The 26,498-nt window shown below is 41.0% G+C and overlaps 1 protein-coding gene across 1 annotated transcript in view; it reads left to right on the top strand.

The window, feature by feature from the left end:
• Window positions 1-26,073, top strand: part of LOC109912656 (very long-chain specific acyl-CoA dehydrogenase, mitochondrial-like) — a 40,919-nt gene extending 14,846 nt beyond the window's left edge. The window contains exons 4-11 of the mRNA XM_020512083.2: window positions 3,209-3,273; window positions 3,725-3,859; window positions 8,940-9,084; window positions 14,026-14,149; window positions 14,851-14,976; window positions 18,185-18,383; window positions 21,852-21,956; window positions 25,891-26,073. Of these exons, the coding sequence (XP_020367672.2) occupies window positions 3,209-3,273; window positions 3,725-3,859; window positions 8,940-9,084; window positions 14,026-14,149; window positions 14,851-14,976; window positions 18,185-18,383; window positions 21,852-21,956; window positions 25,891-26,073 (1,082 nt within the window). The remainder of the gene's footprint in view (window positions 1-3,208; window positions 3,274-3,724; window positions 3,860-8,939; window positions 9,085-14,025; window positions 14,150-14,850; window positions 14,977-18,184; window positions 18,384-21,851; window positions 21,957-25,890) is intronic.
• The last annotated feature ends 425 nt before the right edge of the window (window positions 26,074-26,498 follow it).

The raw sequence follows: 26,498 nt of genomic DNA, 5'->3' as shown, positions 1-26,498 counted from the left end.
AGCATAAGCAGCAAGTGACAGACAAAGCTAAGTGATTCCACAACCAATGGATCAGATCTAAACTTTGTAGACCTGCCACATCCAGTTGTGAATGGTGGTGGACAATTAAACAACTGACTGGAGGGGGACGCTCCATAAATATCCCCTTCCTAAATGAGTTGTTCCAGTACAGTTACAACACTGACATCTTCCTGACACTGGGGACCATTGTCCAGGAATGTCCTGCACACAAAAAGCAGGACAAATCCAACCTGGCCAATTACTGCCCCATCAGTCTACTCTCAATCATTAGTGAAGTGATGGAATGTGTCATCAACATTGCTATCAAGTAGCACCTGCTCAGCACTAACCTGCTCAGTGATGCCCAGTTTGGGTTCTGCCATGGTCACTCAACTCCTGACCCTTATTACAGCCTTGGTTCATATGTGGACAAAGGAGCTGAATTCCAGAGGTGAGGTGAGAGTGACAGCCCTTGACATCAAGGCTGCGTTCGACTGAGTGTGGCATCAAGGAGCCTTAGCAAAACTGGAATCATTGAGTATCGGGGGAAAACTGTCCACTGCTTAGAGTTATACTTAGTTGTTGGAGGTCAGATATCTCAGCTCCAGGACACCTCTGCAGGAGTTCCACATGATAGCATCCTAGGCCCAACCATCAGCTGCTTCATCAATGAACTTCCCTCCATCATTAGGTCAGAAATGTAGGTGATTGCTGATGATTGCATAATGCTCAGCACCATCTGCAAATTCTCAGATACTGATTCAGTCTGTGTTCAAATGCAACAAGTTCTGGACAATATCCAGGCTTGGGTTGACAAGTGGCAAGTAACATTCATGCCACACAAATGCCAGGCTATGACCATTTCCAATAAGAGACAATCTAATTGCTGCCCTTGACATTCAATGGTGTTGGCATCACTGAATCCCCTACTATAAAACATCCTGGGGGTTATCATTGCCAGAAACTCGACTAGACTCACCATATTAACACAGTGGCTACAAGAGCAGGGCAGAGGCTAGGAATGGTGTGGTGAGTCACTTACCTCTTGACTCCCCAAAGCCTGGCCAACATTTACAAGGCACAAGTCGGGAAGACTCCCCACTTGCCTGGATAAGTGCAGCTCCAACAACACTCAAGAAGCTTGATACCATCAAGGACAAAGCAGCCCGTTTGATTGGCAACACAGCCACAAGCATCCACTCTCTTCACCACCTATGCTCAGTAGCAGCGGTGTGCTCTATTTACAAGATGCACTGCAGAAATTCACCAAAGTCCCCAGACTACACGTTCCAAACCCATGATCACTTCCATCTAGAAGGACAAGGGCATCAGATACAATGCAACACCACACCTTGAAGTTCCCCTCCAAGTCACTCATCATCATTCCCTCACTGTCACTATGTCAAAATCCTGATATTCCCTCCGAAAGGGCATTGTGGGTGGGTCAACCTACAATATGTGGACTGTAGTGGTTTAAGAAGGCATCTCACCACCACCTTCTCAAGGGCAATAAAAATGCTGGCCAGCCAGCAGTGTTCATGCCCTGTAAATGAATTTAAAAAAAAACAAAGCTAATAAAATGTTATCATTGAATGTAAAAGGAAGGACATTATGCATAACTTGTACAAGAAACTGGTAAAACTGTATTTGTTTTCTGTAAAAGGTATCAGTTGACTCAAATATACACTTGTCAGCTATTTGGGAGTTGTCACTGGCTGGGAAGTTCAGTACTGCTGTGATCTTCAGCACCACAGATGTAGCACTTTAACACAGTTAGCAATCAGACTGCTGGAAGTGGCAGATGCAGGTGTCCTTGTCCTTATTGCAAAGAGCCTCCAGCACTGTGTTTCCTCCATCTGCAGACAGCTGCAATGCCTTCAATCCACTCTCTCTGGGTACACTGCTGGGTGATTCTTAAGATCCTAGCTTCCTGCTTCAGGCATTGCTTGTTCATCCACAGCTGCAGCCCTCCCAGCCTTGTGTCTCTGTTTTCTTTTGATTTGATTTGATTTGATTTGATTTATTATTGTCACATGTACTTAGGTACAGTGAAAAGTGTTGTTTTGCATGCAGATCATACGATACAAAATGCAGTAGGGTAATAGAACAGAACGAAGACCACAATATCGCAGCTGCAGAAAAGGTGCACAAACAGCGAGATTGACTTTAAACTTAAAATGTGAGAGGTCCATTCAGAAGTTTAATAACAGCGGGGAAGAAGCTGTTCTTGAATCTGTTGGTTTGTGTGTTTAAGCTTTTGTATCTTCTGCCTGACAAAGAGGTTGGAAGAGATTATAACTGGAGTGGGGAAGGTTTTTGATGATGTCAGTTGCCTTTCTGAAGCAGCAAGAAATACAGATGGAGTCAATGGATGGAAGGTTGGTTTGCTTGTTGATCTAGGCTATGTTCACAACTCTCTGTAGTTTCTTACAGTTCAGGGCAGAGCAGTTGCCATACCAAGGCATGATGCATCCAGATAGAATGCTTTCTATGATGCATCTATAAAAATTGGTAAGTGTCTTTATGGACATGCTGAATTTCTGAATTGCCCAATTTGGCATTGTTCATCCCTTCTTTTCCTCCTTCTGAACCTTAGTAAAGCTAATGCAGCTGGCAAGTTAGGTTGGCATGAAAGTACTGATGTGAAGAAATATCAGGAATGAGATATATGTTTTTCATTTGAGGTCTTTACATAGTTAACCTACCTTCTGGACACTCTTCAAGTTGCTCATGTCTAGGCTGAAAGCCTGCCCAACAGCCACCTTCATATAGTAAGGTGCAAGAAGCACTCACTGATTTTCCACTTTTATATGCTTCCAATTGCGCGATATTTGTAGCCTTAACCTTGTATCGTTTACCATGCAAATGGCAATTATCACAATGTAACTCTTAGAGGCCTTCATTATTCCTTTCAATCCAACTGTGCAATGCTGCAACCGTTCTGAGGAAGGGTCACCAGACCCAAAACGTTAACTCTGTTTTCTCCTCCACAGATGCTGCCAGATCTGCTGAGCTTTTCCAGCAACTTTGTTTTTGTTCCTGATTTACAGCATCTGCAGTTCTTTTGGTTTTTATTTTGTACAATGCTGCAGCCCATTTTGCAGATGCAGAGATATCTGACCTGTAAGAGATTTATTTTTGAATTGTGATATTTTCTTTATTTGAGAATTCAACTTAAATATGGATTCTGTGTTGTTCTTTCACGCAGTTCTAAATAATGAGCAGGCACAGTTTCTTAAGGAGCTAGTGGACCCAGTCTCCAAGTTTTTCCTGGCAAGTAATGTCATGCTGATTTCCTTCTTTTATCTTAGTTTTATTACTGTGAATATTGGGTGACTGTTCTGAAGGCTTGTTATAACATTGAGGTTCAGAAAAAATATTTCGCTCATACTCAGGAATTGCATTCATTGTGTTTTATTTGATCCTGATTTGTGCTATTTCCATGGCAGTTGAGATGCTACAGCTTGATTGCTGTGCTGTTTGATTAGGAAGGTAAAAATACATTTCCATTTCTAATCCTTTTCTCAAAACCTTAATTGGAAGTGTGCATCTGTGGATGGTGGGCAAGGGGATCAGCACCACTCTGCTGTTTCCTTAATTGAAAGCCGGTTCCACACTAGCTGTCAAGCAACACACATTACCCACAGAAAATATGCCATGAGAAATTGAACAGGAAAGTTACTCGGTATGATGCTAAGCTGTAATTACTGCATTTTTGTTCTAGGAGGTCAACAATGCTGCTGAAAATGATAGACTGGGGAAGGTAGAGGATAAGACCATGGAAGGTTTAAAGGAAATGGGAGCTTTTGGTTTGCAAGTTCCTGTTGATCTTGGGGGTTTGGGACTCACCAATACTCAGGTAAGGGCCTCATCTATATCTGCTCTTTCTCAGTATTTACATTTAGGCATGAATAACTATACCAATGTGTAATATGAGGGGTGCTTGAAGTAAATCCTTAAATCTCTTCTCTTTAACAGGATCAGAGTAGATAAGAATAATGTTGTTTTTATCATAAGCCATTTACACTCTTTTATAAAAAATATAAAAAAAGGTGGAAGGAGTTAATGCATAACTCAAAATTAAGTGTATAAGGATACACTTTTAAAACTGAATTTGAATTGCATTGTATCATCTTTCCGTGTTATTGCTAAAGCCTTGAATTTCCCTTGCTTGTTGTGGTAAGACAGGGTGAGTTGTAGGTACCTGCTGTTTTCAGGATCATGAATGAAAGGGCATAATCAATATCACTCCATCATGTGTCAGCTGAGGTTCCTGGTCCTGTAATGGGACTGTTTTCTCCATGCATTCTTTCAACTTAAATGGGCAAATCAGATGAACATGATTGGATGGTTTTAAGCTATTAAGATTCCTGTGAGATGTTGGAACACCACACCCCCTCCCCCCACACAAAACTCAGTATAACCTATGGTCAGAAAAATGAGTACTTATAGTAGCTTGCTACAATCGGTTCAGCCTGGCACATTTGTTCCTTATAAAGGCATCACAACGTTGAAAATTCTTGCTCACATCTTGGGCCCACAAGAATTTTTTTTAGAGTGTTTATTTTTACTTTGGACAGTTAATGAACTGGATATTAAATTAGTGGAGAGGATTCTGAGACATAGTATTTATGATTATTTGGAAAAGCATAGTTTGATTAGAAATAGTTAGCGTGGCTTTGTGAGGGGCAGGTCATGTCACGTGACTCTTGGATAGGTACGTGGATGATAGTAAAATGAAGGGTATGCAGGTTAGTTTGTTCTTAGAGTAGGATAATGAGTCGGCACAACATTGGGCCGAAGGGCCTGTACTAGCTGTACTGTTCTATATTCTTTATATGTTCTATGTTCTATGTTGCTCAGCACTGCCCTATGTTAACCTTACCCACTGTAAAGGTTACAATAGAATAGCATGGGTTTATCCCCCCCATTTGTGGGGTCATGGGGATAAGGTAAGGGGGCTGCCTTTGGTTGGGATGCTATTTAGAGGGTTGATGCAGACTCAATGGGCCAAATGGCCTCCTTCCATTTCGCAGGGATTCTATAATATGGTATTTGAGCCTGCTCCATCGTTCGGTATGATCATCCAACTCAGTATCCTGTTCTCACTTTATACCCATACCTTTTAGCCCCAAGAACTAATTTCTTCTTGAAGACATTCGATATTTTGGCCTCAACCATTTTCTGTGGCAGAGAATTCCATGGGATCACTTCTCTTTGAATGAAGAAATTTCTCCTCGTCTTAGTCCTAAATAGCCTAACCTGTGTCCTTAATCTGTGACGCCTTGTTCTGGCCTCCCCAGACATTGGGTAAAATATCTTGCATTCATCCTTCCTAGTCTGGTTAGAATTTTATCAGTTTCTATGAGATTCCCCCTCCTTATTCTTCGGAACTCCAGTGAAGAATTCTCCCGGCTGGTAGCAGACAGCTGATTGAGTACAAGTGTATGTGGTGGAAGCTTCAAGTCTTAGGTGAGCATGAAGTTATAAGGAATTACTTCAAATTAGGCTTTGGAGAGAAGTTTCATGCAAAGGTTACCGATGAAATATTAGAGAGCAAGTGAAATCTGTAGAATGTGCAGGTTTATAGGGAATGGATCAGGATGTGATACAAGACAAGTTGCTCCTTCAAAGAGCCAGCATAGTTACAATGGACAAAATGGCCTTCAGCTGTCCTTCTTGATTTCTTGTAAATCCACTTAACAAAAAAAAAGGGGTCAGCTTGGAGTGCCAGCGTAAAAAAGGAGCTGGTCCAGATTTATTTTTTATTCCCACCTTCAACAGGAAATTTGAATTTCTGTACTGGTCCATTACCAGGTATGTAGGCTGTATGTTCCAACAATTGACTGATTAGGTCAAACAGCATGCTCCTTTTAGTTTGTTGCAATAGACAGAGAGAGATCATATTCCAACAGCCTACACTTACATAGCCCAAAACAAAACATCTACTGTTAGATGTGATTTTATGATGTTATGAACAATCCTGAGTGTGCAATAGCCATGCTAACAACCAGTTTAAGATAATCAGTCAAGCTCAAATCATGGCTCATTTATACTTACTGGAAATGACATGCATTCATACATCAGGAGTGTCTTCTGTGCAAACCAAGAGAACACATTCAACGCTAGTGCCATTTTTCAATTACCCGGGGGTTTGAGGAGACTATAGCACCCATTATTTTTCCTGTGGCAAAGTCTCAGCCAATCAGAATCATCTTTCTAACCAATGGACACCATTTTCTTTCATAATATAATTTGTTGTGATTGTTTGAATTTTGGCATTCTTGTATCTGTCCTGATGAGTGCCCCATGAAAAGCTTTGGCAAGAAGTCTCTTTTTCAGCAATGATCAAAAGGAGTTGGTTTGAGATACTGGCAAACTATCCAAAAATAAAAAAAAGAGTAGCTAAAATAAGTGTGAAACCTTTGGAAGATGAGACTGGCAATCAAACAGAGTAAACATGGTTTTATGAACGGGAATCATATTTAGCACGTTTTCTACAGTTCTTTGTTGCTACAATAAGCAGAGTTGATAAAGGGGAATGAGCAGATCTAGTGTGTTTAGATTTTCAGAAGGCATTCAATAAGGTGCCACCTAAAAGGTTATTGCACAGCATATGAGTACACAATATTAGTTATGGTGATTGTAATGACGTCAACCAAGTGGACTTCATAGAATCTGAGTTCCTTGATTGGAGTTGTTCATCTGGTCCAATCAGAGAGCCCTGGCTGACATATAAAAGGAGGGAACATAAGAGATACTGACTCTGGTGCCTGACTCTATATGAGACAGTACTACAGCCAATGAGTGTTCATATGTAAATAAGAGGTGACTTGGTGATGGGATACTGGCCTTTGTGGAGTTATTTCATTTTGGTTATGGATTGAGATTGGTTAATACACAGTAGACAGAGAGTTAGGATTATTGGGTCTTTTTCGAGTTGGAAAGACTATCTAATAGAGTGTCTCAAGGATCAGTCCTTGGGCATTAATTATTTAATATCTATATGAATGACGAAGAGAATGGGGCAAGTGGAATATATCCAAATTTGCTGATGATACCAAAATAGGTGGGAGGGCATGTTGTATTGAGGATATAAGGAATTTGCAATGTTGAGTTAGTGGAGCAGATGAAGTTTAATGTAGGAAGGTGTGAGGCCTTGCACTTTGGTAGAAAGAATCCGAAGACAGATTATTATTTAAATGGGAGAGATGCCAAAGAAGTGCAGTGCATGGGATTTAGGCAGCATGAAACACAAAACATTAGTATGCAATTGTAGCAATTAATTTAAGGCAAATAGAATTTCAGTTTTTATTGCTAGGGTGTTGGAGTTTAAAAACAGGGAAGCCTTGTTACAATTGTACAGTGTGTGTGAATGAAGATGCACCTGGATATTGGTTTTGGTCCTTGTGTTTAAAAAAAAGTGTTCGGACACTTTGGACTGTTCAAAGAGATTTTCAGGCTAATTCCTGGGATGAAGCAGTTGACTTATCAAGAATGGCTAAACAGATTTGTTCTTTATTAATTACAGTTTAGAAGAATGAGGGGTGATCGTGTTGAAATATGCAAGATTCTAGGTATTGAGAAGATATTTCCACTACTGGGAGAATTTCAAACTACGGGACGTAGTTACAGAATAAGAAGGCAGTTATTTAAAACTGAGATGTGAAGGAATTTCTTCCCCCAGAAGATAGTAAATGTCTTGAATTTTTACCTCAGAGAGCTGTAGAAGCTAGATCACTGAAAGTTTTTAAAGAGGAGGTCGATAGATTTTTGAAATATCAGGAAGTTGACAGCTATGCTGAGCTGACACAAAAGAGGATTTGTGGCCTAGGGCAGATCAGCCACGATCTTGTCAAATGGCAGGCAGGCTTGAGGGGCCGAACCACCTACCCCTGCTCCTCTTAGTTATGGTAAGGTGCTCCTGAGTGCCATTGCTACGTTTCTGAACGTAACTTAGAAAAGATACTTTGCCAGATTTCTTAACTGAAGACCCAAGAAACCAATAGTCCTTAGCCAAATCTTGTCCATGAGGACTTGAAATTCTGCATCACTGAAGTTTTTTCTCACTGTTTTGGTATCTTGCCATTTGGATGGAATTGTCATGGGGCTCCTTTGGTATCTGATTTGCAAATAAAGACAAGACACGAATAAGATCAAAAAGAGAGGTGCAAGAGTTAGCAATTTAGCCCAATGAGTTTGTTCCAGCATTCAATAAGATTAACATAAAGCAAAAAAGTTGCAGATTTTGAAGATCTGAAACAGAAACAGAAATTGCTGGAGAAACTCAGCAGGTCTGGCAGCATCCGTGGTTAGAAAGCAGAATTAATGTTTTCCATACAATGACCCTTTGTTTGTTCATCAGTGTCAAACAATAAAATTCCTTCCTTCAGGTGACTGGATTCAAAACATTAACTCTGCATTCTGTCCACAAATGCTGCCAGACCTGCTGAGTTTGTCCAGCAGTTTCTGTTTTCGTTTCAATAAGATTATGGCTAATCCGATTGTGACTTCCACTTTTCCGATTGATTCCTTATAAATCAAAAACCTGTTGAACTTGTCCTTGAATATATTCAATGACACTGCCTCCACTGCTTTCTAATGGAGAGAATTCCAAAGACCAATGACTCAGCAACAAAATTCCTCATCATCACCAATTAAATGCGAGGCCTCTTATTTTTAAACTTTTTGGTTCTCAAAGCGTACAGACTTGTTTTTACAAGAAAACAATTCAGTTGTTCTTTCTGGCCAAAGCAGAAAGAAAATTTACCACTTTACCAACTTGCTGCCTCCTTAGGAAATGAATTGGATCTTCATGCTCTTAGAATAAAATTTGATTTTTGTTTGATTGCTTTACATATCATGATGAACTGCAAATGTTTGTGTGTTTTGCATTCTGTTGTGCTTAACATTCATTCTTCAACTCTACACTGTTATAGTATGCTAGACTGGTGGAGATTGTTGGTCATCATGACCTTGGAGTGGGCATTACTCTTGGGGCTCATCAATCTATTGGCTTTAAAGGAATTTTATTGTTTGGCACTGATGAACAGAAGAAGAAATATTTGCCTGACCTTGCATCAGGTGGGTGAGACTTCATTCAGAGCTTCAGGGTATAGGAAATTTATTATTTATGAGTAGGCATTGTGTTTTTATGTCCTCTTGTCAAATGTATATATTATTTATGACATTTGTAGAAATAAATTGGTTGAGGCTATTAACTCAAGTCTATTCATTTTAAGGGGGGGAGAAAGAGGGGGAGGGAAAGGGCAGACCAGTATTAACACCGGACTGCTAATCCAGATTTAGATTTAGATTTAGGTTTTATTGTCATGTCTACTCAAGTACAGGAATACAGGAAAAGCGTACAAAGTCACCATTCTCAGGTGCCATCTTAGTATATAGAAGACATAATTAAACACAGAATCATAAGTAAAAGAAAAGGCCCAAAGGAAACATCCAGATCACTCCCCTGCCTCTGCTATGAGTCTTTGCTGCTTGAGAAACTAGGCACAAATTCCATCCCTCAGTCTGCAAACACGCACATATCCCAAGTCCCCGCAATGCTGCCGCAGCTGGAATGCCACTGCCTTCGCTGACAGGTACCTGGGCCCAGACATGGCCTGGAGCTGCACCGCTGCCACCGGCACTGTGATGCCATTCTCCAGCACCATCCTTCCTCCACCAATGTTGTCGTTGTATGAGTCCGTGCTGGGTGTAAATATGTCGCTGGGCCCACCACACAGCTGGTGCCTTGCTCTGGCTTATGTTACTGCCTTCTGGGAATGCCATTTCAGCAAAGGAACCTGCTGCTGCTGACACTCCCAGGAAGGGGACTAATGTCACTGAAAAAAGGAAGAGAAACAAAGATAAAGCAAATATAAAAGGAAGAAAAAGAGAAAAAGAAAGGCAGATGGAAGTGGACGAGCCCCGGGCCCAGAACCCGGGCACAAAGGCTGCTACTCTGCTGATGCCATCTCGAAGCAAAAAGACACACTGTAGTGATTATAACAAAGTCAGCCAGATGGACCTCGTAGAATTTGAGTTCCTTGATTGGGGCTGTTAATCTGGTCCAATCAGGGAGCTTTGGCTGACAGCAGTGTCAGACATCCTGTTCACTCAGATAGCTGGCTGTGAGGGAGCTGGATCAATGTCAAGGACTTTCCACGTGTAAATAAAGGGTGACTTGGTGATGGGATGCCAGGAGTTATTTCAGTGGCGAGAAAAGTAAAACACAGTTCTGAAGAAATTCATTCACTTTGATTCGAGGTAAGCATTCTGACATCATGCCATTATTTGAGAAACTTGACTCGTTCGATTCTACTGTCAAAGACGGAGCCCATTATGTTGAAAGAACATATTATTGTCTCCGGGAAAATGACGTGGGGCAGATGAAAAGCATCGAGTAATTGTCCTGACAACTTATGGAGCTGCAGCTTTTTCGGTTATTAGGAGCCTAACCTTTCCTGAGGCACCAGATACTAAAATCTTTGAAGAGTTGACGGATTTAGCTAAGGAATATTATGAACCCAAGCCTCCTCTAATTCTGAAATGCTATTGGTTTTACTCAGCGATTCAAGAACTAGGTGAACCGGATTGGGATTTTTAACTTGGTTAAGATGACTAGCAGAGAGCATGTGACTTCGAATTTACCCTGAATGAGATGCTGAGAGACCATTGGTATGTGGGATTAATGATGTAACCATGCAAATCCGCCTTTTAGCTGAAGCCCACTGGACTTCAAACAGGCGCAACAACTGGCTTTAACATTGGAAAATGTGACAAGAAGAGGAAATGAGTTTCAGGATATTCTGATGGAAGTGGATACCTTTCCAGTCCGATTGAGCTTGGGTTGCACCACTTGAGTGAAAGCAATTGCATAGCCTCATTCAGGACATATCCTGAACAGAGGGACTCTAGGTCAGCCGACAGCAAAACCCCAAAACAAAGCCAAGCCTTGGCCAAATTGTTAAAATTTTCTTTAGGATCCATGCTGGCAAGCCATTGTAGTTGCTGCCAGTATGTGGACTCGAGACAGCAAAAGAGTCCCATCAGACCTAAATTGAGTAAGATAACTTGTAGGCAGGTATCTAGGAGAGTACACACCCTGGAAAGTCCAACTGCATCTGGTTTGGAACTGTTAGATTGCTGATCAACATCCAAATCAGAACCAATCAAAGTAAACGTCTGGTTAATGGTCATCTGGTGCTGATGGAGGTCGATACCTGTGTGGCTGTGTCAGTCATCGCAGAACCCATTTTTATCAAAATTTGCTCTAGACTCCAACCCTTAAATTTGTACAAGACCTTGGCTGGACTGAGAACTTCTACCAGGCAACCTTTACAGATTAAGGATACATCTTTGGTTTTGGTCTTTTACAAGAAGCAGTTGGTTCAGTTACACTTATTGTAGTAAAAGACTTGGGCCCAAGCTTGACGGGGTGAAATTGGCTGAGAGAGATTCATCTGGATTAGCTCAACATTTTTCGATTAGAAAGTGGCTGCCTGAGTGAAATCCTAATTAAATACCCAGAATTCTTTCAGGAAGGTCTAGGGATTAACAAAGGACCCAAGACCACCTTGCATGTTGACCAGGAAGCAATTCCACGATTCTGCAAGGCCCGCTCAGTGCCCTTTGCATTACAGGCAAAAGTAGAGGCAGAAATCAGGAGGCTGGAAAGCCAAGGTATCATCAAATCAGAGCAGTTTGCGGAATGGGCAGCATCTGTCATACCAACTGGTGAGCCTGACGGGTCAGTTTGCCTTTGTGGGAAATTTAACAAATAGTAAACCACTTTTTGCAGCTGGATAAATACCCAATCCATCTCATAGAGGATTTGAATTGGCGAGAGGGGGGTCTGTCCTTAATGAAGCTGGACATGAGGCACGCCTACCTGCAATTGCGTGTGGGTGAGGAGTTCCAGAAATAAGCCACAGTTAATATCCATAAGGATTTGTACCAATATACAAGACTGCCACCTGGAGTATTATCAGCCTGCGCTCTTTTCCAGTTGACAATGGAGAACATTTTACAAGGGCTTCCCCACGTCGTCATTTATCTGGATGACATGCTAATAACAGGGAAGACCAATAAAGAGCACTTGGAGAACTTGGATATAGTGCTTAAATATTTCTCCCTGGGTGATGAATTCCTTAGAAGAGAAAACTGTGTGTTCCAGGCACCTTATGTGACCTACCTGCGTTACAGAGTTGACAAGACTGGAATACACCTTTTGGAAGCTAAAGTGAGGGTGATGAAAGGTGTCTGTAAGTATCGGAGCTCAGGTCTTTCCTTGGGCTGGTGAATTATTATGGAAAGTTTATACATAACCTGGCCTCCATAGTACCACTTTTGTATCAATTCTTAAAGGGTCAGCCTTGGAAATGGCCCCATAGCCAAGCCATAGCTTCCAGGGAAGCAAAGAAATAACTATAATGTCCAAGGTGTTGGCACACTATGATACCAAGCAAGAGCTGGTATTGACATGCGATGCCTTCCCGGATTGCATCGGTGTAGTATTAGCTCACAGGTGGCCCAATGGAGAGGCCATGATGTGGAGGTGCCGGTGGTTTGACTAAGGTGGACAAGGTCAGAAGTCACATGACACCAGGCTATAATCCAACAGGTTTATTTGAAATCACAAGCTTTCGGAGCGCTGCTCCCTTGTCAGGTGAAGTCACCTTGACTTCACCTGATGAAAGAACAGTGCTCTGAAAGCTTGTGATTTCAAATAATCCTGTTGGACTACAGCCTGATGTTATGTGACTTCTCACCAATGGAGAGGAACACCCAATAGCATATGCATCCAGGACTTCAGCTAATGCAGAGCGTAAATACACCCAGATAGAGAAGGAAGTCTGGTGATCATAGTTGGAGTCAGGAAGGTCTACTAATACCTTTGCAGATATAAATTTGTAATTATATGGACCACATACTCCTGCTAAGTCTACTTAAAGAGGACAAGGCAGTGCCGCCCAGAGCTTCAGGCTGAATTCAGCGGTGGGCTGTGATACTAAGTGTGTATAATTACAAGTTGGAACACTCTCCGGAAGGCAAAGTAGCAAATGTGGATGCATTGATCCGCCTCCCATTGGCAGATACACCACCGGTGGTACCGCCACTGGAACAGTCCGTAATGGTTTTAAATTTTAAATGGAAAAACCCATCAGGTTCACAGATGTCCTTTAGGGAATGAAACTGCCATCCTTACCGGGTCTGGTCCAAAACCACAGCAATGTGTTGACTCTGAACTGCTGGCATTGCCAGCCATCCCATGAATGAATGAATAATAAAGTATATTAAGGGCTGGATGACTTTACATAGGTGATATACACTCTGAAAGGTATCTTCTAGACATGGCTCATTATGTTTCATTCATAATTTTATAAGACATAGGAGTTAACCCTCAAAAACCTTATGACCACAGATTTTGTGCTTCATTTTGTCAACATTAGAAATGCAGATCCCTTTAAGGGTAAACCAGAACAGTTCCAGTATTGATTAAGAGCTTCAACTGTTTCTAAGGGCTCTTGTGGTGTAGCAGTAGTGTTCATACCTCTGAGCTAGTAACCCTCTATTCAAATCCTACCCTGCTCCAGTAGTGTGAAAAAACATCACTGAACTGTTTGGTTATAAAATAAAAAGCTGGATCCCTTTAATTTGATGATTCAATAACTTGGTGCTTTTTTTAAACTTGGTGTTCCTTCCTGAAATGTAAATTAAGAGAAAAGTAAGGAAAGCATGTAGAGAAAAGAAATCCCCTTTACTTTCCCTCCTTAGCACTAAAGAGGTTACATTTTATGGTTTCCAAATTAACCCTTCTGTGAATTTTGTGTGTGAGAGTATGAGTTTCATATCATTTGGGGGAATTTATGTGATCGGCTTCGACTTGCAGGGATTTAGGAAAGGAAGCTCAACGCTAAATGACTTTTAATTATTAATTTGGCTTTTAGCCAGGTCCCAAATAGATGCCAAAGCCACTAAAACTTTTTTGTCCTACTTATTCTTTTGCTTATCCATTTGTAGGTAAAACAATAGCTGCCTTCTGTCTCACTGAAACAGCTAGTGGATCTGATGCAGCCTCTATAAAAACAACTGCTGTGGAGAAGGGTGAAAACTACATTCTGAATGGAGGCAAGCTCTGGATTAGGTGAGTGTCAACTGTATTATCAAGATCAGGGATTCAAGGATAAAATGAATTGAGAATTCTGTTGTTTCCTGGAAGATGTGGCAGATGTTGGTAAGTTTGGAAGAATAGCAGTATCTACCAAAATTAATAGAGGAAGATCTTAGAGCAGTCTCCTTCTTCACCAAATGCACCAACAACTTAGCTACTGGTAGGCTTGTTCTTGGGTGAAACCCACCAGTGGGCTCCTCACTCCAGTGCAACAAGCATTTCATTGCACCTTCAGATAGTGTGATTATCTCCATTATAGATTGTGTGGAGTTTCGTTGCTGCGAGAGAGGGAACTGGGATTAATTTTTAATCTTGACCACAGTAATCCCACTGTTTACTAGTATTGAGCCTCTTATCAGCTCTGACACAAGGTTGAAGCTGGGGTGGGCACAGTGGGATGTCAGACATATTTCTGACTGAACTCCATCCCAAAGAGGAAAACTCAGGCTACTTAATCCATTGGATTTAGCATGAATTTCAATTCTTGTTTTGGATGTTTTAAGGCCAAATATCCAACAGGAGTACTGGAACATAAAATCCAGTTGCCTGACTGGATATTGCTCCTCATCGAAAGTTTGAGCTGTTAGTAGCCACATTTTTAGGCAGAAAGAAGAGAACTGAGCGCATAGAGAATTAATTCTTTGTTCAGTCATTTATTTTTGAATTTTTTTCAGTAATGGGGGCACAGCAGAAATCTTCACTGTGTTTGCAAAAACTACTGTCAAGGATAAACACACTGGAAAAGAGAAGGACAAAATCACTGCATTTATTGTGGAAAGAAAATTTGGAGGAGTGTCTCAGTTAAGTGAAACAATATGTTGAGATTTTTTAATCTCAATTTTCTGGTAAGCGTTTTTGAAGATGTGCTTCTTTGGCTAAGTATCTACTTTTCTCCTAGTTTATTATTATCTCTGATTTGTTGTCAAAAATGCTTGCAATATCTCATATTATTAGATCACCACTTGTTCTTCTGAAACCTTGTGGGAGCTTATACAATCTGTTTCTCTATCTATTTGACTATTGATGTTGGTTTTCCTTCAAATCCTTTCTTACTTCTTTTAGAGATAGAGAGCTGGATATTAGAAGCCCTTGTCAGGCACATTTCACTGTGGGGGGATTGGGGGCTAGGGGGATGGTTTTTGTGTAGCTTTCCCATTCACCATAAGCTCACTCGCACTATAGAGAGGATCAGTGGGTGCCAAAGCTCATAACCTACCTACTATACATATATAATATATATATATATACACAAAGTATATTTATCAATAACTAAGGGACAATAGAGCTTTGTTGGAATCTCAATTAACCCAAATAATAATAGCGTCCATGTGATGATATAGGTGGCTGGGATAGCCAGGCAGGAATGGACAGCCAATTATTTTTATTTTTTAGAGAAGCGGCTGAGGCAGAATGCTACATTCAGAGAGTGCCCTTTGCAATAAGTGCAGGCCAGTCAGCAACGTCCACGAGTGAATTAAAAAAAGTATCGAGGGAAAGCCCTGAGGATAGCACCCCTGTTTCCTTCCCACCTGTCTGCTACTACCTGTTGACGGTGTCAAAGGCCTTTGTAAGATATAAGAAGGCCATGTACAGGGGTAGTTCATTTCTCTGCATTTCTCCTGCAGCTGTTGCATGGTGAAAATCATGTCCTTTATGCTCCTCCGAGGCTGAAAACCATACTGCGATTCTGGGAGGAATTCCTCAGCCCCAGGGAGGAGACAAGGAGGACCTTGGCGATGACTTTTCTAACGGTTGACAGCAGGGATATTCGCCCTGGTTATCACAGTCAGACTTGTTCCCTTTTTTTGAAAATGCTCATGACTGTGGCATCTCGGAGCTCTCCCAGGATGCGCTCCTCCTTCCAGATAAGGCAGGCAAGGGTACTTAGCTGCAGCAGGAGCTCTTTGCCTCCACACTTCAATGCCTCAGCGGGGATACTGTCTGCTCCAGCAGGCTTGCTTTTCCTAAGCTGGCGGATGGCCTTCTCTATTTCATGAAGAACTGGGTGTTGCTGAGCTCATGGCATGTAGCATGCTGTGGGATGCATTCAAGGATGCTTGGATCAATGACAGAGCCCTGGTTGAGGAGGTCCCATTTTCACTGCACAACAGCTGCAGAAGAAATGCAGAGAAAAGAACCTACCCCTACCTGTCCTCAGCCCATCCTCTGCACCTCGCTCACCCCAACTACCTAAGGTTGCTCAGGTTCCCACCCAACACGCTATACATAGCTCAGTCTAGGTTCCATGCTGAACTCACAGTGGACCTGCAGCTCCAGTAGCAGCCACCACTGAACTCTTGTCACTTCCAGCATAGTTGGAGCTGCTGGCCGAACAAATTGGCTGGCAAATCCCAAGAGCAAGACTTCCTCCCTGCAAAAAACCTACAAAAGACTCTGTAGGATATAAATAGGATGCTCCCTGTAGTTGGAGAGTCTAGAACCAATGGACACATTTCAGAAATAAAGAGGATGAGGAGAAATTATTTAATTCAGATGACTGCGAGCCTTTGGAATTCTCTACTGCAGATGACTATGGAGGTTCAGTCTTTCACTATGTTTAAGGTAGAGTTGAAAGATTTCTGATTACCAGTGTCATAAAGAATTATAGGGACATGATGAGTGAAAAACATTAACGTATTCAATCAGTCATGATTGTGTGAGGCATTCAAGAGGACATTGGGTATTATTTGGCTAAAAGATATGATGGGCCAAATGTCCTCTTTCTGTGCCATAATACTTCTATGATTTTGTGTTGAATGGTGGATCAGACTTAAATAGCTGTATGAAATACTCCTGTTCCTATGTTTAAGCTGCTATATATCGTTTTTGGTTGAATGCAAGATTTATTAAATGTGCCACTGTTCAGTACATCACTGTCTTTTTTGATTTTTCGCTGGTTCTCTTTTTTTTATAAAATCTCAGGTGTTAGCACACATTCAGTTTAATGTTGGTTTGGACTACAATTGCTAGATAATTATGGTAACTGCTCTGTTGGACCTATAGTAAATTGTCACACGCACAGGACGTTTTTAGATTTCTTTGAGCTGATTGTGTGGAGATTCTCAGTTTATATTGTATCCGAGAATATTAGTTCCTGCTTTTCATTCTCAGCCTGTTTGATACTTAATAGGTACTGGCTTGTGCTTTTACTTTTGAAGATAATGCTTTCCTTCTTCTCTTAGTTTGATCTCCCTGTGCCGTTAATTGTTTCCAATTATGAGGACAAGTGCCCACATATTTCCTTGATTCATAATTGTCATTCTCCCTGTATTTGCTTTCCTGGTGGATATGTTGGATATTCCTGGCACCCTTGGTAATTGGTGTATAGATAACTACATTGTGCAGAGGATCATGGGCAAAATTAGCATTCTATCATTCTGTAAAGCAACATGTGACTATTGGCTCTGACTATCCCTGCCATTTGGAATGGAAAAAGCAAGAATATTAAGTTAACCCAATCCTGAATGTGCAGACATAATCACAAAACAGAATTGGCCGAGATCTTGTACGCTTTTATTTGCTGGCCTTCCCATGGGTAGTGTAAGGACGGATTTTGGGGGAAGGTAATGAAATAAAATGTGCATATTTTATCATTTAATCCCTACACTGTGGAAGCAGGCCAATTGGCCCATTAAATCCACACCAACCCTCCAGAGAGCATCCCACATGCATAACCCTACATTTCCCATGACTAACCCACATATCCTTGGATACTATGGGAAAGTTAGCACGGCTAGTCCAGCTAACCTGCACATCTATTCGACTGTGGGAGGAACCCCACTCAGACAGTGGGAGAACCTACAAACTCTACACTGAGCATCACCAAATGGTGGAATTGAACCCAGGTCCATGGCACTCTGAGGCAGCAGTGCTGACCACTGAGCCACTGTAATTATTACATGTGGAACATCCAATCTTCTTTGTGTTCTGCTTGGATCTTCTTCACTTCCTGATCCATCATGATGACGCTCTGTGCCTCACACAATGTTTTTTTTTGTTTTGATTCAGTGGGCCTCCTGAAAAGAAGATGGGAATCAAGGCTTCTAACACAGCTGAGGTCTATTTTGACAATGTGAAGGTGCCAGCGGAAAATGTACTTGGTGGAGTTGGCAACGGGTTTAAAGTCGCCATGAATATACTGAACAATGGTCGATTTGGCATGGCTGCTGCTCTTTCAGGGACAATGATTGATGCTATTTCCAAAGCAGTAAGCATACATTTGGTTTATGTTACAATCCTTTTGTGTGTAAATGTCTTACATCAGATCCTGGATTTAAACATATGAAACAGTGGTGCCACAAATACTATTGCTCCTTGACTCCATCACAGGGCCTTTTATTTTGTATGCAATGTGCATAGCTCTATGCCGGTAAAATGTAAAAGCTGCCTGTAACTTAGCTAATAGCTCTTTTAATGTTAAGCCAACTGCTTGCAGAAATCAAAATTGCCATATAACCTTTAAATAGGGGAGTTTAATGATAAAAGAGATTACCAAAGTTCAGAAACAGTTTAGAGAGGGGAAATAACATAATGTTGTTTGTAAGGTTTTGAAAGTGGGCTGCGTTTTCAACATTGCCAAAATTGACATTGGCAAAATGGATTTCCTAGTAATACAGCTGCACTGAAACTTATACTTGACTTTTCTTAGCTGTGATGCTTACACGATGTGTTTGGACTTTGGACCCTGTCTATCAGAACTAGTAAAATGTCAATTAACTCAGCTGGCTGGATGATTGGTTTGCCATGCCAACTGTGTGGGTTCAATTCCTGCACCAGCTGAGGTTACCACAAAGGACTCCCCTTCTCAATCATCTCCCCTTTCCTGAAGCCTCGTGACCTTGAGGTTAAGCCACCACTGGTTGTCTTTCTTTAATGAGAGTGCCGCCCATGGTCCAATAAGATGAAGCTGTCTTTACCATTTACAACAAATTGTAAAACAAGAGGGATTTTCAGCTTTTGGTAAGTTGGTATGCAGACCTGTGACCAAATGCAAAACATAAAAAGATTTTGTAGACATTCTGATCTTTTCCTCCATTACAATGAGGAAGTAAGGTTGCGCAATGCTACCATTTCAGACACAATGGAAGAGATTCTTGTCTTTGAGATGGGTAGCTTGAGTTAAGGATGTTCCTGGCTTAGGAGAAAGTGCCCCTTCAAAACCAAATATCACATTGCGGTGGCATTGGGGAGAGGGGTGTGAGACTGGGGAGAGGGGTGTGAGATTGGAAAGGGAGGGTGTGGAGTTGGAGGAGGTGTGGGATTGGAGAAGGGGGTTATATGAAGCAGATCAGAGACAGCCACTGGAGGTCTTCAGGTGCTGAAACAGGCCCATTGGAAGGTCTCCTCAGTACCTGGGTTCTTTGACACACATTCCATATGCTCTATCTCCATGCCTCAAGCCAACTCATGACCCTTTTACTCTTGTTCACCTAATGTACATTATATCAAGAACCAGTGACTCCGATAGGAACGATGGCATGTATAAAAATGATAAGAAAAAGACACCCACTCATACTTCTGTGAGAAACTGCTGTTTCTTCAACTCTATAGAATTGTCAGTCAAACAGACTATTAAAGTATCAATAACAGAACCTAAATATTTCATATTTCTTTCTTCTGTGCAAATTATCACTAAGACATTTCAAAAATAAATTTCAGAAAGAACATCTTATTAATAAGCACGAGGATGTCAAACAAGCAAAGTTCTCAACTGAGTTCAGCAGGCTTCCACTCTCATTCTTTTATAGGCGTGGGATCTCAGTCAAGCCTCATTACGTATAGTACATATAGGGTAAAGTGCATTGACATTGGAATGGAGGCATGGAGGTGTTATAGGGAATAGGTGGATGCATGAGTTAGCATGGAAATGCAATGAGAGTGACTAGTAAGATAATTTGAACTTGGTTTTCACGAGACTTCTAAATCCAGACTGTGGTTCATGACTATAATCATAGAAACTGTCTGGCTCCATGAATAGTGTGGATTTAAGGGATATCTACCCCAGCAATGGAGTCAGCCAGGTTCAGAGTGAAGGGGGTTTGTTTCTTTTTTCAGAAATAAAATCTTATTTCCTGCGAAAATATATTGTTCTATTGATTATCAGTGCAACTCTTCTAATTCAACACGTTGTTCCTAGGATCTGGTGTTTTTTTTAGTTAAATCCTTGCCACACTATAGTATGCAGTTCAGAAAGTTCTTGCATATCTGTCATGAGGGTGTTTACTATCCTGCACTATCAGAAATTGAGGCCCCAGCACAGAACCCTGCAGGACTCCACTTGTCACATCCTACCAATCAGGCAATGACAAAGGCTCCTTTATACATGCTCAGAGATAGTAAGAACTGCCAATGCTGGAGTGAGATAACACAGTGTGGACCTGGAGGAGCACAGCAGGCCAGGCAGCGTTACAGGAGCAGGAAAATTGACGTTTCGGGTCAGGACCCTTCAAAAATTAAGAAGGGTCCCGACCCGAAACGTCAACTTTCCTGCTCCTTTATGCATGCTGTCTGTTTTCTGCCAGGCAAGCTTTAACAATGCTAATATGTTACCACCTACACTAAGCTTTGATTTTCTGCAATAACTTCCACTCCAACACCTCCTCACACCACCTCCACCTCCCTCCCCGCTTCCACGGCACCTTCCTGTGCAGTCACAGAAGGTGCTAAACTTGCATGTTTGCCTCTTCCTGTCTCAGATGAAAGACCCAGACAAACCTTCCAGGTGAAGCAATGATTTACTTGCAGATCATTCAATCTAGTTTACTGCATCCGCTGCTCACATTGTGGTCTCCTATACATAGGGAAGACGAAACTCGGACTGGGTGACCACTTTGGGGAATATTTCTACTCCGTCTGTAAAAATGACGGCGAGCTTCCAGTTACTTGTCACTTCAACACACCACCATGCTCTCATGCTAACATTTATCTCTGAGGCCTGCTGCAGTGCTCCAGTGAAATTCAGTGCTATTTAGAGGAACATTACTTCATCCTCTGCCTTGCTAACTTAACAAGCCTCAGGACTCAACATTGAATTTAACAATTTCAAAGTGTAAACACCTTTCCTCCATGTTCATTACACACCCCACACCCCCAGGTATATGGGTTGCTCCCAGCACAGCCAACTCATTTTTAACTATTCACACTTACCATTAGCATCCGTTCAGCATTTAACTCCCACTCAATTTATCATCAGCAATCCCTTTATTTTATCTGTCTCTGGGCACCATCTCCATCTATTTGACTCCCTCATTTCTCTCATCCCCTGTTATCAGCATAAATACCACCATTTCCCAGCTGGTTTTCAGTTCTGACAGAGTCACAGGACTTAAGTGTTAATTTTTGTTTGTCCCTCTCCACAGGTGCTGTCGGATCTTTTGAGTTTCTCCAGCACTTGATTTTTGTTACAGCTCCATCAGTTTGCTTATTATCATTTCCCTCATGATTGCAATATTGCTAGGTTCCTTTCTCTCTACAACCTCTTGATTTATAGCAATTACTGGAATTTTTTTTTATATTCTATATTAAACAAAAACTGCAAAAGAGTAGAATCATCAAGTTTGATTTGAACTGAAACTAGAATAATAAACTCCACTCAAAATGTTGTTTCTTTTTAACTTCAGTGTTCATCGTGCTTATCCAATATCCTTTACATTTTCTTTTGTAACTGTTTCAATAGGTTGACCATGCCACCAATCGAACACAATTTGGCAGCAAGATTCACACATATGGCCTCATTCAAGAGAAAATCGCTAATATGGCTATGCTACAGTATGTAACAGAGGTACAAATTCCAGAACAAATTTTCTCTCGCCACTTCCTGATTGTGTATAAATGAGTCATCCAGACAGGAAAGTCCCATGTTTAATTGCCAACTCTGTTGCATTAGCAGATCTGAATCGGAATAGCAATAGTCATACCTGGTATTAAAGTCAGAAAGTTGGAGCATGTTTTGTCTTGTTATTTTGTGATTTTATCCTGAAAAGTGTCACAAATATAATATGAGCATATGAATAACTTGACAGGAAAAGAAGAAGGCCCACCTAGTTTGCTGTATACCATCCTGGTAGCCACTTAACATGATAATGAAGTTGTTAATTAATTATAGTAATTAACCTCAGTTAGTCTGGTAGGACTCAAAATGAAGTACAAGTAAAATTTCCATTGTGCAGAGCTTTGAAAACCATAAGTCATTTATCATTCCAAGCAAGCAACACATAGATATGTCACTGTATCAAATTAGTCATAGTAAATGCCAAATTAGCATGTTCTGAAAGAATCAATCTAGTTTTCATTTAAATGAATCAATCCTGGTACTACTATCTATCTAGGGAACTTGCTTTCCAAATTGATCATTCATTTCATTAAAATACAATTTGAGCAAATTGGTTTTTAATGTAGTCGTTTGAACTGCAGGTTGTATTCACTAACTCTACTTGAAAAAGGTGAAGCAGTTTTTCATGGTTTACACTATCTAGTTCCTTTCAAGTTATAAAAAGAACAATCATGTCATCTCTCAATTTTTCTTCAGAGAAACAATGCTTTGTTTACATAATTGTTCCACATAATCCAAACCCTTTATTGTCTTAATCATTCTGGTCGCTCTCTCCAATAGCTGCAATATCCTTTTCATACTCTGGTGACATGACCTGTGCACAGTACAGAATACATGACAACAAGGTGCAGGGCTGGATGAACACAGCAGGCCAAGCAGCATCATGTTTATTTCTGGTTCTGAGGATGTCATTCCAGACTTGAAACATCAACTGTTTCTCTTCCACAGATGCTGCCAGACCTGCTGAGTTTCTCCAGCATTCTGCTGGCTTGCTTCAGAATATACAATATATTTCTGATACATGATATCATCTGATTTGTTTTTCTCATCACCAAACATTGTCACAAGAGCCGCAACTATTGTCAGTGAGGATTCTAGATCTGTCTGTTTACCACATTGTAATAACTCAGGAAACCCAATTGGAAACATTTTGGTAGGAGTAATAGTAAAAAGGATTATTACTTGAATGGTAAAAAGTTGCGGCATGCTGCTTTGCAGAGGGACCTGGGTGTCCTTGTGCATGAATCACAGAAGGAAGGTCTGTAGGTACAACAAGTAATTAGGAAGGCAAATGGAATTTTGTCCTTCATTGCTAAAGGGATTGAGATTAAAAGCAGAGAGGTTATGTTGCAGCTGTACAAGGTGCTGGTGAGGCCACACCTAGAGTACTGCGTGCAGTTTTGGTCTCCTTACTTGAGAAAGGATGTACTGGCACTGGATGGGGTGCAAAGGAGGTTCATTAGGTTGATTCCAGAGTTGAGGGTGTTGGCTTATGAGGAGAGACTGAGTAGATTGGGATTATATTCATTGGAATTCAGAAGATTGAGTGGGGATCTTATAGAAACATATAAAATTATGAAGGGAATAGATAAGATAGAAGTAGAGAGGATGTTTCCACTAGCAGGTGAAGCTAGGACAAGAGGGCATAGCCTCAAGATTAGAGGGAGCAGATTTAGGACTGAACTGAGAAGGAATTTCTTCACCCAGAGGGTTGTTAATCCATGGAATTCCTTGCCCAGTGAAGTAGTTGACGCTGCTTCAGTAAACACTTTTAAAAAAAAGGTAGATTTTTTTTGAACAATAGAGGAATTAAGGGATACGGTGAGAACATGGGTAAGTGGATCTGAGTCCACGAAAGGATCAGCCATGATCTTATTGAATGGCGGAGCAGGCTCGAAGGGCCAGACGGCCTACTCCTGCTCCTAGTTCTTGTGTTCTTGTGTTCTTGTGAAAGGAACATTATTAATTCTTGAATACAAAAATAGAGGCACTGCTCATAACATACATAGGCTAGTCCCAGCCCTGGAAAGACAATTCTGCAGACCTATTTCTGCATCTGCTTTTTTAAATATTTAACCTATTTCCCTTATCAACCTATTGAGAGATATTATTACACCCTCTAGAGCAGGAGGGATTTCAGTGCAGGTCTCTCAGTTCAGGGGTAAGGGCATTACCTCTGCACCACAGGAGGGTCCTGATCTACTTTGTGAAAGACTTAGGCAATTAATTCTAGCTGGCAGGCTATTGCTTGTTACCAAGGGAACTCATACTCAATGAGCTCTACAGGAATATTAATTAGTGGTTTCCCTGGGCCACGTAGGGGTTATCACACACATACACTGTTTTCTTTCCATTTCTTTCCAATTCCTTGTCCTCGTGATTTTCTCTCTATTAAATTTGATCTTCCATATATTTGATCAATTCCCATGAATATTCAAATGTTGCTGTAGCTCAGCCTGTTTAGATGTAGCATTACCATCTATATTAGCTTTCTTTCATTTGCAAATTTAGGTATTGAGTCGAAGACTGCTAGATCTAGAACATGCGTAAGAACATTAAACAAAAGAAGTGGGACTTATCAGTAACGTAATGCCAGACTGATGATAATCCCTGTACAATGAGTTTTATAAGATAACCAACAAAATCTATCACATAAACTGAGAACTGTGAATGCTGAAAATTTGAAAGGAAGAGGGAAAATGCTGGAAATACTCAGTTAGTCAGGCAAAATCTGCAGAGAAAGGAAAAGTTAACATTTAAGGCCTGTTGCCAATTAATGGCCTGCAGTTCTTTTTGCCCATCAGTATCACTAGGAGTAGTGGCAGCTACAGGCAATGTACCTACTAAACAACAGAGTTCAGGAAGGACTCCAGGGTGAAAGGAAAATGAGGGGAACTTTAGGTTTGTGGGATGGGGTCTTGGAGATGGAAGTCAGGGAAGTCAGAGATGAAGGGATGACTCTCAGTGAGATCTCTCCTCCTAATGTTGGGTTTCTTAATCAGGCATTGAATGCTTTTGAATGTTTGATCCTATCCCCAACCCCTTGTTTTCCAGGCTTTCCGCATGAGGGGAAGCATTGGTGGGGGGTGGAGGGGGGGTGGGATTCTGGTGGAGCATTAAATCCTACGGTTTATTTCTGAAGCAGTCTGAAATCCAAGTAAATCTAAACTCCTATCATATTCCTACCAAACCCCTTTTATCATACCTTCAAAGCAAGCTAAGCTTGATTGGCAAGACCTCCCTCATTTTCTGTATTCTTTCATTATTTCCTTAAAAATGCTGAGATGCATCTTATCTGGCCTAGGATTTATTTGCCTTCCAATTATACAACTGTTTGATTTGCTGGGAATAAAGTGAAGATTGTAATAACTTTCTTGTGAAACAACCTTTAGTTTCCTTTCAAGATCCAATAAGTTACCAAGTGTCTCCTTGGTAATTTCAGAAGTTTGCCAGTTGCTAATCTGCTGCACTGCAAAGGTACACTGCAAAACACATTTCTTTTAGAATAAATTTAAAAGATTGAATAAATCAAGAACTGCATGTTCTTACATGCAGGAGAAAAGTTGTTTTACAATTGTGATCTCTGTAATACCACGCCACAAAGCCGCAAAGAATCCTCGCAATCTTATGTGTTAGGATGCATAGCATTTGTGTATTAGGTGTCAATTTAGCCCTTGTATCTTTTGTCTCCATTTGTATAGCATTCTAGATGAAATTTGAATTCAACCCACTGAATTAATTTGGTTTTAAAAAGATTTTGCTTTGGGCTCAGCTGGAGTATTGAGTCCCATTGTTATAGATATTTACATAAGTAAAAGGACGAAATGTGAAATAATGCATAGCATAATACTTTTCTTACTAAAGCTCATGTATATTTCTACAGTCGATGGCTTATGCAGTCAGTGGTAATATGGATGCAGGAGCAAGTGAATTCCAGATTGAAGCTGCAATTAGCAAAGTCTTTGCTTCAGTGAGTATTGGCAGAAGGAACTGTTCTAATGATTGGATCGAGTTGCAAACTGTTATTGCCCATCTCCCTAGCAGCAGAACTTCCTTATTTGCTTGAGAGGACCTAGACCATATTCTAGTTCAGTTTAGATCCTCAATAGAATGAATCGCTAACAATGTTACAAGAGCATAAGATGATGCAATGAAGTAGTAGTGTGATGGTTTGTGTCTTTAGTTTTCTGTACAGCAAGTTTCTTGGCTACATCACTGGGAAATGAAAGGTGTCAAGCAGGAACCAGAAATGTTGGCTAAGGGGTGCTCTGGAAGTCAGAGGAAGAGCAGGATACTCAAACTAACCTCTTACTATTTTGCAGTGAGATTTCACCTAAAAAAAAGAGAAAACGTATAAACAAGAAAGATCATTTGCAGATTGTGCTGAAGACTTGTGCTCCAGAACTAGCTGCACCCCCCTAGAGATAGTAGGAACTGCAGATGCTGGAGAATCCGAGACAACAAGGTGCAGGGCTGGATGAACACCGCAGG

Source organism: Rhincodon typus, chromosome 13 (assembly GCF_021869965.1).
Source record: "Rhincodon typus isolate 14 chromosome 13, sRhiTyp1.1, whole genome shotgun sequence".
Classification (NCBI taxonomy): Eukaryota; Metazoa; Chordata; class Chondrichthyes; order Orectolobiformes; family Rhincodontidae; genus Rhincodon; species Rhincodon typus.
The sequence above is the reverse complement of the archived record's forward strand: the minus strand, read 5'-3'. Positions and strand labels throughout refer to the sequence as shown.